At 44.7% G+C, this 14,207-nt stretch overlaps 1 protein-coding gene across 4 annotated transcripts in view; it reads right to left on the bottom strand.

The window, feature by feature from the left end:
- Window positions 1–11,020, bottom strand: part of SDR42E1 (short chain dehydrogenase/reductase family 42E, member 1) — a 326,449-nt gene extending 315,429 nt beyond the window's left edge. For 2 of the 4 annotated variants that reach the window (XR_011024676.1, XM_068259936.1), the window contains exons 1-2: window positions 10,716–10,784; window positions 2,698–2,788 (exon numbers count right to left, since the gene is read on the bottom strand). Coding sequence is in view for 3 of the 4 variants with exons in the window: in XM_068259936.1 (XP_068116037.1) it covers window positions 2,698–2,759 (62 nt within the window). In the remaining variant the exon portion in view is untranslated. Of the gene's footprint in view, window positions 1–2,697; window positions 2,789–9,643; window positions 9,810–10,715; window positions 10,785–10,979 lie in introns of those variants that run through there. The other 2 variants (XM_068259938.1, XM_068259937.1) reach the window with 2 other exon arrangements.
- Between the last annotated feature and the right edge of the window lie 3,187 nt (window positions 11,021–14,207).

The raw sequence follows: 14,207 nt of genomic DNA, 5'->3' as shown, positions 1-14,207 counted from the left end.
TAACGCGATCTCACACTAGTGTTTTTCTATCTGACTCTCATACGCTATCAGAAGCTCCAATCTTCACACTTATATAAGGAAATCCTCTTCAGAGTTGGTTATACTCCTTATAATGTTCTTTTTAGACCTTATATTTCCTTTAAAAGTTCCTTAAAATGTCTTACGACAACTCACTGTCCAGGAGAGGGAGGGAGAGCGTCCGTACTTGCCACAGGCGTCAAAATTCCACTGTTCCTGATGCTCTCAAGCAGTAGTGAGTCCCGGCCGAAGGCTCACTCCGTCTTACTAGCTTATGCCGTCCTCCGTACTTCTGACCCAAAATCCAATCGGCAAACACTCCGGCGTACTCTACCGGATGTTCGAGTGACATCACCACTTACAGCCAATCTGCCTGTAGGCTGTAGGCAGATTGGCTATAAGTGGTGACGTCACCCGAACATCCGGTAGAGTACGCCGGAGTGTTTGCCGATTGGATTTTGGGTCAGAAGTACGGAGGACGGCATAAGCTAGTAAGACGGAGTGAGCCTTCGGCCGGGACTCACTACTGCTTGAGAGCATCAGGAACAGTGGAATTTTGACGCCTGTGGCAAGTACGGACGCTCTCCCTCCCTCTCCTGGACAGTGAGTTGTCGTAAGACATTTTAAGGAACTTTTAAAGGAAATATAAGGTCTAAAAAGAACATTATAAGAAGTATAACCAACTCTGAAGAGGATTTCCTTATATAAGTGTGAAGATTGGAGCTTCTGATAGCGTATGAGAGTCAGATAGAAAAACACTAGTGTGAGATCGCGTTAATGCAGAGTATGGTGGTGTGAGTGTTGCTGTGATCACATGCAAAGTGTCAATCTCTCTCATTTATTAGTTGACTACTGATATTATTGATGATTTTAATGGCACTAATTTTAATTTAAGACTTCGGTATTTTACTGTGGTTTGGCGCAGGTATTGAATTTGTATTTGCTGTTTTTTCGAAGGGGGGGGGGGGGGGGGAGTTTAACCCCTTATATACCTTGCTGCCTTGTATTTATTTCAAAAATCATCAGAGCGCTACAACTACGAATATATCTATTTTTGAGAAGGAAATGAATTTTTCCTTTTAAAATAATACCAGTTGCCTGACTCTCCTGCTGATCCTGTGTCTGTAATACTTTCAGCCACAGCCCCTGAACAAGCATGCAGATCAGGTGCTCTGACTGAAGTCAGACTGGGTTAGCTGCATGCTTGTTTCTGGTGTGTGATTCAGCCACTACTGCCACAAAGGGATCAGTACGATTGCCAAGCAACTGGTATTGTTTAAAAGGAAACATCCATATTACTCTCAGATTAGGTTCCCTTTAATACTAACGCTATCTAGGCCAGCAGCTATCCAGACTGTCATATTTCCCTTAATAATTGAGAGGAAACTTTTGGTGAGAGGAATATAGAGGATTCCATCTTTATTGCAATTTTCCCATCTGTTAGGCTGATGCTTTGTCTTCAAAAGTGGAGTCAGGACCTTCATGCTAGTTTTGGATCAGTGATTAAGAATCTAAAAGGCAGAAGATCAGCACAAAACTCAGCCAGCCAAGTAGCCGACTTAAAAAAAAAAAAGATCTGCAATGGCAACTTCCTCTTCCTCTCACTTGCGTTTAACCCTTTAGCAGCCAATTTATTTAGAGACTTGAAAGTGCTCCATGCCAATTTATTTTAGAACATTTTTTTTATTTGTTACATTTCCCCGCTTCTAATTAGTACTGCTGTAATGTGTATTTATGGGCACTTGATACTGGGCAGTGTGAGAAAATAACAGAGGACTTCTGCTTTCAGCTTCTAAATCAGGGATGTCAAACCGGTCCTTCGAGGGCCGAGGTCCTCACACATTTTTGACACAGCTCAAATTAATTGATGGGTCTAAATCAGGAAAGGTGTAGGTAGAACACATTCCTCTCTTTCTCAGTCCATCCTAAACAATGGCATGAATCTGGCTCCTGCAGGCCTGGAGTTCAACACCTGGGTTCTAAATGGTCTGTTTGTAGAGAGGTTTCAAAGCATTCCAAGAATTTACAGCACAGTGAGTTCAGCCGACTGAGGTCAAAATCAGTGCATTTACGAGATAAATCTATTGAAGTTGCTAATGGTTCAGGACAGGTTTCCAGTAGGAGCCACTGCTGTTTCCGCCAGGGCTCCCATCGAGCTGTGAAGACGCAGCCCAAATGGCTAAGCCATGCCATGCACGGCTATAGGTACCGTAATTAAGGAGCTACCGCAGCAATCCGCAGCATGCTGTCCAAATTCCCACAGCAGTGCGATAAGGACGGCAAAGCCATTGAACAGATAGTGGGTGTTTCCCTGCCCCTCTCACCAGCAGGGAAACGCTGCAGCAGAAATAGGACTTAAGAGTTTTGAGCGGGAACATGATATTTTTACACGTAAAATAGACCGTTTAATACAAACTTGGCAAACCTGCGTAGATATGAAGACAGAGGCAAGCAGCACATTCTGCCTCGGAGTGAACTGGAAGATCTCTGATAAGACCTTCTGCAGCACAAGTGCAGAACCCATTAACTGTATCTAATTAATAATGGAATTTGGCTCTTCTAGAGCCATGCAATTAGAGCTCATTAGTCAAAATATCCCAAAGGAATGGAATAATTAAATAGAATATTAATAGACCATCCATAATTTTGCAAAATTATTAATTATAGCGTGCCACTAACCTGTGTCCAAAGTATCCACCACCTCCGGTAATGACAACGGTTTCTCTGGGAGATTCAGACATGGCTTCCTATGGCTTCAAGTCACGCAGACCTTGAAGAAATGAGAAGAGAGCAAATAGAGGAAACTTCAACAAAGCAATTAAAGCCCATCTACCCAGCCGCCTGTGCAGAGACAATGATGTACATGTTGTGTATGCCTAGCTCATTGCAAAGATAAACAGAAATCAGGATTGTGGAGTCGGTACAAAAATCATCCGACTCCAACGCCTCAGTTTAGGAAACCACCGACTCCAACTCCGACTCCAGGTACCCAAAATTGCTCCGACTACTCGACTCCGACGCCCTGCATCTCATAGCAAGTTATTCCGTTTAACTTACCTGGGGCTTCTCCCAACCCAACACAAGAGGATCAAATGCTCAGTCCCAGACAGCGCCCTGCCATTTATATAGGTCTGCAGACTGCCAGTCAGCCAATAAAAGGGGCAAATAACTCACACCTATGTCTGCAATCTACCAAATCAAGCAAGAGCTGTGCAATCGAGCGATAGACAGGAGAGAGGGTTTGGCCGCACATAGTCGTAGACTGTGTGACCAGCAGGGGGCACCTCATGCAGGTATTCCTCTGACACACCCCTCCCTAACTAATCTGCATACCAGGAGCTGCAAAAAAAGAAGTTTAAAAACAGACAAACACTTGTGCACATGACTGGTAGGGGCCCCCAAGCTCTGCCAACCACCCGGGACCCCCAAACCTGCATGCAACACCAAAGGGGAAACGCAGGCGAGCCCCGGAGCTGCCACCACCAGGGAATTTACCCACACTAATCCTTCAAGCTGATTGCCAAACACAAGAGGAACAAATGCTCAGTCCCAGACTGCACTCTGCCATTTACATAGGTCTGCCTACACCAGACAATAAAAGGTGCCAATAACTCACACCTATGTCTGCAATACCAAATCAAGCAGGAGCTGTGCAATACAGCGATAGAAAGGAGAAATGGTTTGGTCGCACACAGTCTTATGCTGGGAATACACGGTTCGTTTTTGATAGATGACTCGATAGATAATTTCCAACATGTCCAATTTCCGGCTCGATCGTTTTGCCGCTCGATTTGTGATAGAAGTGAATGGAAAAAGATAAGAAAAACGAGCAGAAGATAAGAGAGGAATCGAGTGCAGAATTGAGCGGCAAAACGATCGAACGGGAGAATTGAGCGGCAGAAACGAATCGTGTATGCCCAGCATTAGACTACATGACCAGCAGGGGGTACCTTGTGCAGCTATTCTTCTCACACACCCCTCCCTAACTAATCTGCATACTAGGAGCTGCAAAAAAAAAAAAAAAAGGTTCTTCCAGCCCCCTGAAGTCCTTTAGGTTCCTCGCTCTCCTCCCAGTCCATTCTGTTCTGTAGCTGTCACTACAGGAGTCCTGTCACGGGTTACTGCACATGTCTAGCCCCGGCTGCGCGTCTTCTTGCTCATGTTCCTGGTTTTACAAACTGCACAAGCTCCTGGCAATGGGAGCGTGATCAAGGAGACGTGCCGTTGGGAAAAAACCCCGATTTTTCCTTTAAGAGATTACTTTAAATTTCCTTTAAAGTGATCCTTAAGCCAACTAAAAAAAACGAGATTTACTCACCTGGGGCTTCCCTCAGCCCCCAGCAGCTGATCGGTGCCCTCGCAGCTCCGCTCCGATGTCCCAGGACCCGCCGGCGAGCACTTCCGGTTTGGCCGCCACCGGCCGACAGGCATAGGAACGCGAGTGATTGTTCGCGTTCCCAGCCTGTATATCGCCCCCTATGCTGCTATTGCGGCCAGCTGGTCGCAATAGCAGCATAGGGGGCGATATACAGGCTGGGAACGCGAACAATCACTCGCGTTCCCATGCCTGTCGGCCGGTGACGGCCAAACCGGAAGTGCTCGCCGGCGGGTCCTGGGACATCGGAGCGGAGCTGCGAGGGCACCGAACGGCTGCTGGGGGCTGAGGGAAGCCCCAGGTGAGTAAATCTCATTTTTTTTAGTTGGCTTAAGGATCACTTTAACCACTTCAGTGTTGTTGGCAACTTATGCATCTGAGCAATTTTCACATTTCAGCACTCCTCCCATTCATTCACGAATAACTTTATCACTACTTATCACACCTAAATGATCTTTTTTGCCACAAATTTTTCAGGGGTGATATTTGTTTTTTAGTAATTATTTTATTCACTATGTATTTTAATGGGAAACATGAGAAAAACCTGTTAATACACTATTTCTCCATTTTCATCCACGTTTTTAAAATAAACAATGCTAACAAAGCTAAACCCACACATATTATTTGTCCTGGTTATCCCAATATTTAAATGATGTCCCTAGTGCAATGCATGGGGATAACATATTATTTGGAAATAAAGGTGTATTTTTTCTATGATTTTTTTGTGTGTTCTCAATGTACCCTAGCAATAATTGCAAGCCCCTTTTTTGCAAAAATAACTGTAATATATCCTCATGGCATACATATCTGGCCTAAAATCTATTCTACCACTTATGACGGTTAAAGGACCACTATTACGAAACAATTCTAAAATGTAAAATACATGTAAACACATACAAATAAAAAGTATGTTTCTTACAGATTAAAATGAGGCATAAATTACTTTTCTCCTATGTTGCTGTCACTTAAAGTAGGTAGCAGAAATCTGACAGAACCAACAGGTTTTGGTCTAGTCCATCTCTTCATGGGGGATTCTTATTTATTCTTTATAAAGACACATCCTGATAAAGATTTATACAAAGATGCTGGCCAGCCTTCATGCTCTCTGCACACTTTTGCTTTTGAAAATAAAGAAAACCCTGAGAACTCCCTCATGAGGAGATGGGCTAGTCCAAAACCTGTCTGTCCTGACAGATTTCTACTACCTACTGTAAGTGACAGCAACATGGGATCAAAGTAATTTTTGGCTCATTTTACTTTGTAAGATCGGCCCAGTAATATCACATTCCAGCTTAAAACATGACTTTTAATTACAATAATAATTAATGGTTAAGTACCACATAGCATAAGATAGTCCTTTTTGCACATTTGTCAAGTATAAATCACCTAATGCATGTTTTGCGGTCCACAACAAAGTCGCTTCTTCAGAGGCATACTTTTGTAGGTTTCACACAGTCCATCGTGTAAGGCTGCTGAAAAAACGGCAAGGTGATAATGGTTTACAGTGTTCTCCCCAGGCTCTTTAGCCGGGTGCTACATTCGGCTAGTTTTGGTGAGCACCCGGCTGTCATCGGCTCTCCTCTTCCTATGCTGTAAGCAGAGTTGCTCACAGAAGCACCGGCCCTGCATTCTCTCATCTCGCCCCACCCGGCTAATTTTTCATGCCACCCGGCTGGAAAAAAATTCTGGGGAGAACACTGGTTTAGTTTGAATAGACTGGCCAACCTATTCAAACTAAACCACTGACACATTGATGTTTATTTAGCAGCCTTACATGATGGATTGTGTGTAAACGAATATATACTACTAATTAGTATAAGTTATCTAACTCCAGTTACAGTGATTACTATTGGATACTACTCAGATTGATGATAATTGGGCAATACTGACTGGACAATAACAACGTGCGTAACATCTTTCAATGTGACTGTACACTCTATGGTTTTAACCTTCCTTTTTCACAAACTGTAAACCTACAAAATGATGCTTTTGAAGAAGGGACCTTGTTGTGGGGTGCAAAACATGCGTTAGGCAATTTATATGAGACAAAAGTGCAATAAGGACTATTTTATGCTATGTCATATGGGACCATTGATTATTTTTGTAATTAAACGTTATGTTTTATGCTTGAATTTAAAGAGACACTGAAGTGAAAAAAAAATTATGATATTATGATTTGTATGTGTAGTACAGCTAAGAAATAAAACATTAAGATCAGATACATCAGTCTAATTGTTTCCAGTACAGGAAGAGTTAAGAAACTCCAGTTGTTATCTCTACGCAAACAAGCCATTAAGCTCTATGACTTTCAAAGTTGTGGAGAGGGCTGTTATCTGACTTTTATTATCTCAACTATAAGTAAACAAAGGTCTGTTTCTCTGCCAGAGGAGAGGTCATTAGTTCACAGACTGCTCTGAAAGAATCATTTTGAATGCTGAGTGTTGTGTAATCTGCACATATTAGAGAATGATGCAATGTTAGAAAAACACTATATACCTGAAAATAAAAATATGAGAATATTTTCTTTGCTGCTAATCTTCTAGTAATTATTCATAGTACACAAACAATTCATTATATCATATATTTTTTTTCACTTCAGTGTCTCTTTAATATTACTGGGCCGATAAACCATCAATCTGTTTTTTTAAGCTTTTCTACTGTGTTTCCCAAATTTGATTATATTTTTAAAAATAACCTTTTTTTCTCTCTTTTATGTTGGATTGAGTTTGTCCCTACCTATTTTTTATGTGGTACATCAGTCTAATTGTTTCCAGTACAGGAAGAGTTAAGAAACTCCAGTTGTTATCTCTACGCAAACAAGCCATTAAGCTCTATGACTTTCAAAGTTGTGGAGAGGGCTGTTATCTGACTTTTATTATCTCAACTATAAGTAAACAAAGGTCTGTTTCTCTGCCAGAGGAGAGGTCATTAGTTCACAGACTGCTCTGAAAGAATCATTTTGAATGCTGAGTGTTGTGTAATCTGCACATATTAGAGAATGATGCAATGTTAGAAAAACACTATATACCTGAAAATAAAAATATGAGAATATTTTCTTTGCTGCTAATCTTCTAGTAATTATTCATAGTACACAAACAATTCATTATATCATATATTTTTTTTCACTTCAGTGTCTCTTTAATATTACTGGGCCGATAAACCATCAATCTGTTTTTTTAAGCTTTTCTACTGTGTTTCCCAAATTTGATTATATTTTTAAAAATAACCTTTTTTTCTCTCTTTTATGTTGGATTGAGTTTGTCCCTACCTATTTTTTATGTGATGTGGGTCCAAGCTACAAGACACATCAAAATGTATTCTACAATTCATTCTGATTACTAGGTCACATATACGTTATTTGATAACAAGCTGGATGCTCAGCAATCTATTATCCTCAAGGTGCACCTAAGGCTTTTTTGCAGGAAATTTTTTGCACTAATTGTTACAGTACCACTCTTTATTTGCCTAACCCCAGATGAGTCAGGATTTCAGAAAAAAAACAAAAATGTCCCCACGATGGAAAGCTAACAACCAGGGCTATTCAAAAGTGGGTGTTTTTTTAGCTACCGACTTGTAGCTACAAGCTCTGTGTAGCTTTGCTGAAACTTTCCCAAGTTACAGCAAAATTGTGAAAATGACATTTTTTGAATGATGGATTGAGTTTGACCTTACCTCATTTTTATGTAACAGGGGTCCAAGCTATAAGACACATCAAAATGTCTTCCACAACTCCTTATGATTAAAATGAAGTTGCACATACATTATTGGATAATAAACTGGATGCACAGCAATCCATTATTCTCAAGGTGCGCCTAAGGTGTTTTTTTTTTTTTTTTTGCAGTTCATTCAGATAAGGGATGGTTAGTGTTAGGAGAGGGTGGTTAGGGTTAGGAAAAGTTAGCGGGGGGAATGGGTCCAGGTGAGAGCTAGGGTACAGTGGGACAGCGGTGTATGCTGGAGCGGAGGGGACAGCGTTCTAACACACAACGGGGTCCAGGACTGCCCAGCTAGGCAACGGGGGAGAGCTCGTACGAAAACTCTATGCCATTGTAACATCATGGAGCATGTGAGTGAAATGTTTTAAATAAAGATGCTACTGTTTTTACGGTATCACGCTATGAGAGAATGTTTTTGAGGTACAAGCTGCATGACACTTGGGTCAAAATCTGGTAATCCTATGTGGAGAGTTGGCACCAGGATCCTGAGGCACTGAGGCTCCTGGATATGTGCGCATTTGGCCAATCTAACAGTGGCCAAATTATCTGGTGAGTCTGCACGCTGTTGGGTGTCTATTGTGGAGGATTGTAAATACCAGACAAGAGTCTGCAATTGAGCCTCAGAAGAATAGATGTACCTGGATGTGCGCTATACATTGTTTATATAGACTGTGAATAGGCCTGCCAGACCTGGTTACAGCTCACTCCATTGGACTATGCGATTTTCTACTGTAGCGCTTTGATATAAATTTTACAATATTCTAATGGTCTGAGATTTTGACTTTGGGGTTTTCATAAACTGTAAGCCATAATCATCAAAACTTATAACAAATAAAGACTTGAAATATCTTGCTTTGCATGTAATGAGTCTATTTCATATATTAGTTTCACCTTTTAAGTTGAATTACTAAAATAAATGAAGTTTTGCACCATATTCTAATTTTTTTAATTTTCACCTGTATGTTAAGAATGAGATTGATTCACACTTTCCATTTAAAAAATACAATGGAAGCAGAAAGCACATTCCTGACAGGCACAATTATTTCCAGAGACTGCGGATCAGAGTTGCTCAAATCCGAATTCGGGAGATACCCGAATAGTTCTATCTGGATATTTCCCAGTAAACCTGTGTGGGCTGGGCAGGGGGGGTCAATCTTACCTATATGACGTCTTCTTCGGTCCGTCCCTGGCGCCTCTCATGATGCGTTCCATGCGCCGGTCACATGACTACAAACACTTCCTCCTTCAACCCGGAAGAAGGAAGTATTTGTAGTTACGTGACCGCTGCTTGGACTGCATCGTGGGAGGCGCCAGGCACGGACCGAAGAAGACGTCATATAGGTAAGATTGACCCCCCCCCCCCCCCCCGCCCAGGTTTACTGGGAGATCTCCGGATAGAACTATACGGGTATCTCCCGAATTCGGATTTGAGCAACTCTACTGCAGATGCCCACGGAACAGTGCAAGCCCACATGGGAATGGACAGTGGCCATTCTCACTAGGCAGTTTTCCCCTTTGTATCACATCTACTCACCCAAGTTCTGTCTTCCACCACCATTTGGGTCCTCCACCATTGCTGTGCTCGGGGGACAAGCACCAGTATATCTATCGGTGTCCCAGCAGAAGCATAGGTCTCCCATTGGGATGCAAAAGACCAATGAGAATGCTCCCTAGCACCAAGAAGGATTCTCATTGGCTCATGGTGGACCAATTAGAATCCTTTGTTACTATGGAGGTTTTCATTGATCTTTTTCAATCCAATTCTGCTTGGGGTCTGAGCTATATACTGAGCTTGCTCTGAAGCCCAGTCGTGATGCCAGCAGTGGTGGAGAACTTAAAAGATGGTGGGAATCTGGATGCACATGTGGCGAGTGTGAAAATTTCTTCGGACACTGCGACATACCTCCCAACTTTTTGAGATGAGAAAAAGGGACACTTAAGCCACACCCCTGGCCACGCCCTCACCACGACTCTAGTCACACATACCATAAAGATTTCATAAGAAACATATGTTGTTTTATAATTCAAACCACACTGGTCCTTTCTATCCTGGTTCATTTTCCTTCACAGTAACATTTTAAAATTAGTAATATATCAATGTAAAGGTTGGGAATAAAGTTTAGAGTCAATCAAACACATTTTTAGTATAGAAATATATATATTTGCATAGAAAAGGGGACAAAGTTCTGAAAGAGGGACAAATGAGGGTTAAAGAGGGACAGGACTCCCAAAAAGGGACTGTCCCTCCAAAAAAGGGACAGTTGGGAGCTATGCTGCGATGGGCTGGATACGCTGTAAATAGTGTGAACCTTGCCTTACTGCAGCTGACTTTGTAAGCTGTAAATACTGAGAGCGGCGAGCTGTATTCCTTCTCCTCATCTGAAAAGCATGGAGGGAGAGGGGGAGAGAGAGTGTTTACACACCCTCTGATCTAGGAATGTGACCACCCTACGTCACAGTGACGTAACGCCGACCTTTGCCGGCCCCTCCCCCGCACGGCTCTTGCTTGACACAAATAAGAATGAATAAAACGATTGGCTTTCCCAGACAACCGAAAAGACAGAGGTGCGCCCCGCCTGCCGCTATCTGCCGCCCCCTTCGCTCACCGCTCCTGCCACAGCGACACTTCCGGATAGCAAGATGGCGGCGCCCGGCACGGGTCATGTGACGTCACCGTTGCCAGGGGAGACGCGGGAAGCCGTGCGGACAGACGCGCATCACGTGATCAGAAAACCCCGAGATGGCGGGAAATCTGAAGCCGGAGGAGGCGAGGAGAGCGCTGGAGACGCTGCGAGGACTGAACAGGACGCTGGGTATGGCGGAGTGCTCGGGGAGGGGGGCTGTGCTGGGAGGAGGCCGCCATGGCTCACCTGAGAGACCTGCTACAGCTGCCTGACATACCTATCCAATGGCTGCAGTGTGTGTGTGTGTGTGTGTGTGTGTGTAACGGCAAGTGGGTGGGGCCTCTTCCCACTGTCCCCTCCTCCACATAGTGTCACATAGTCCTGTATTATCTCGCCGCAATGTCCCTATAGATAGTGCGTCACCTATCAGTATGTGTCCCCTCCCCCACCTACCAATGTCCCTTTCCTGGACCAAACATGGCGGCATACCTATGGGTATTGGCTCCGCCCCCGAACCTGATAGGACAGATCACCTATAAGATTTCCGTTCCGCCCCCCTCCAGCCATTCTTTTTTCTGTCCTCGAATGGACAGCTTCGCCTATATTGTATTTCCATTGATTGTTTTTTTTTTTTTTTTCCAGCTATCTCTTATCTATAGGTGCTTACTTGTTTCCCCTGTGCCCAGCGGGTTCAGCCTCTCCCGCTGTTGAGGACGTCTGTACCCTTAAACAGGGTTTAATGTCGTCCTCATGCATGTGCCCCAGCGTGTCTGGAGTACGGCTTGCCCTGCTCTGCAATGGCGCCGCCGGTTCTCGCCGCCTCCCTCCCTCCACCTCTCCTTGCGTAGCCTGTGCGTGAGATCTCGCGAGAGGCGAGATTTTTGCGTTGGGAGCTCCTGATTGGCCGGGCGCACGGATATGGGCGTACAGGAAGCCGCAGAGCGATGGCTGCGCGCTGTTCCTGGCGTCCTGGCAGAGAGGAGCTGTGTGTGTTCGCTCCTGGATGCGGCCTGTTGAAGCCTTGCGGAGGATTTGTTGAGGCCGGTTGAGGCCTTGCTGATCCGGATTGCGGTGCTTTCCTTGCCTTTCACCGCTGTGGGCCAGACTGATCGTTCCTGGGGGCTTGAATCTTCTGAAGAAGGTATGAGAATCATCTGCCATGTTCTAGAAATGCTAATGTCACTACCTGCATTATGTGAAGGTTGGCTAATAGTTGTGCAATCCTTCTCTTAAACAGAGATATGGATCCTAGAGAGCGTGTGGAGGAGGTGGTCATCAACAGGTATAGACTACTAAATGTAGTCTTTCTGTTTATGCACATGGTGTCGTCATATATAATTTCCTGGCACAGGGTCCCTATGGGATGTTCAGTAAAAGAGTGCAGTTCCCCCTTGTCTTAATATAGTCATAAGGGAAGTGATTGAAACATATGGTATATGTTATATTATCTTACAGTTCGGGCCAGACTGAAGGAGGAGGTGGCCGGGCAGTATCCAAGCACCGATCCCCATCTAAGGCCCGGCAAACCAGGTCGAAATCAAGGGACAGGAGCAAGAGCCGTCGTTCCCGGAATAAATCGGCCAAGAGGAACAAGTCCTCCAGAGATCGTAGATCCAGGTCCCGTAGTAGGAGCAGGAGACATCGGAAGGAGTCCTCGAGGAGGCGGGATTACCGCTCCAGATCAAGATCAAGGGACAGGCGTTCCAGAGACTCTAGAAGAAGGCGATCTCCGAATAGGGATCGTTATTCTTCTTATAGAGACAGAGGATGTTACGATTATAGGTCCCCTAAAAGGTCCCGTAGAGATTGGGTCATTTCGCCTCAATCTGAGACCCTTGAGCCGTTTCAGAGGCCTATACAAAATCAGTGTTGGTCCTGTTCTCAGCCAGCTATGCCAGATAAGAGGGTCTGTGAGGCCTGTTTTGCGGAACTTGGGAGAGAGAGAGACACTGATAACGAACAGGTACTAGCCTTTATTCAACAGGCAGTTAGAGACACCTTCCAGAATATGGCACCTCCACAACCAGCAGCGTCAGCAGTCCCTCAGGCGCCATTGGAGGATCCCCTCCCTCAGGAGGATTCCCCGCAAGGAGGCTTCAGTTTCGCGCTGGTACCAGCATTTCTATCTGCCATAAAATCAGCTATTGACTGGCAGGAGGATGAGGGTTCGGCTCACGAGCCAGATAGATACTACCCTCACCTAGACCAGCAACCAGAGGCATTCCCGTTCATGAAGGTCATTAAGGAGGTGATCATGAAAGAATGGAGTAAAGTGGAGCAGAAAGCCTCTCTTAACAACAGGTTCTCAAAGCTTTACCCTTTGAAGCAGGAGGATGCTAAGCTGCTGTATTCTGCACCGGCCGTGGACGCTTCGGTCATCAGATTGGCCAAGCACGTGACGCTCCCCATGGAAAATGCGATAGCCTTTAAGGAACCTTCCGATAGAAAGATTGACACAGACGTCAAGAAGGCCTTTTTAGCGGCAGGAGCCGCATGCAAGCCAGCTATTGCCTTAACTTCCTTGGCAAAAGCTACTCATGTTTGGGTAGAGAATGTGGAATCAGCCCTGAATTCGGGCGCGGACAAGCAGGAGATAATAAAAGCCTTGGAGGAGCTAAAACTAACTGGGGACTTTATGGGAGAGGCAGCAATTGACGTTATCAGATCGGCCGCCAGGTCAATGCTGCACAGCGTCACGGCCAGAAGAGCTCTCTGGTTGAAACCTTGGTCCGCCGACGCAGCATCAAAAGCAAATTGGTGCAAGATTCCTTTCGATGGGTCTTATCTATTCGGCCCTCAGATGGATGAAGCAATTTCAAAGGTGACTGGGGGAAAGTCTGGTCTGATCCCACAGGACCGAAAGCAGAGGCCGTTTAGGCAGCAGACTTCTAGGAGAAACCCCAGTAACAGGTTTCAGCAGTCAAGATCGTACAGACCAAGCCGACAGTTCAATAGGAATTGGAAGGGAACCCAGGCCTCCTTTGTTAAGGGTTGGAAGAACAAGGCCTCATCCGATCCCCAGCAGAGTCAAAAGCGTTTTTGATGGGACGTCCACTCAGGATTCCCAGGTGGGGGCCAGACTGCACCGTTACTGGGAATCTTGGGTGGGAATAATCAAAGACCCCTGGGTGGTGAACACTCTGAAGGTGGGACATTCTTGGAGGTTCAGGAGGAGACCTCCACGGTTCAAGTTCACACCCACGAAGATCCCACGAGACAAGGAGAGGTATCTAGCTCTAAGGGATTTTGTACAGACGCTGCTCAGACAAGAAGCGATCATTCCCATTCCAGTCGAGGAAAGTCATGTAGGAATCTTTTCACCACTATTCTTGGTAAGAAAAGCCTCAGGAGGATGGAGGCCCGTCCTCGACTTGAAGTTTCTAAACAAGCATATAAGTATAAAGCACTTCAAGATGGAATCCCTGCAGTCAATAACCTCCATGATAGCTGTAGACGACTGGATGACAACGGTGG

The sequence above is a fragment of the Hyperolius riggenbachi genome, chromosome 11 (genome assembly GCF_040937935.1).
Source record: "Hyperolius riggenbachi isolate aHypRig1 chromosome 11, aHypRig1.pri, whole genome shotgun sequence".
Taxonomy (NCBI): domain Eukaryota; kingdom Metazoa; phylum Chordata; class Amphibia; order Anura; family Hyperoliidae; genus Hyperolius; species Hyperolius riggenbachi.
The sequence above is the reverse complement of the archived record's forward strand: the minus strand, read 5'-3'. Positions and strand labels throughout refer to the sequence as shown.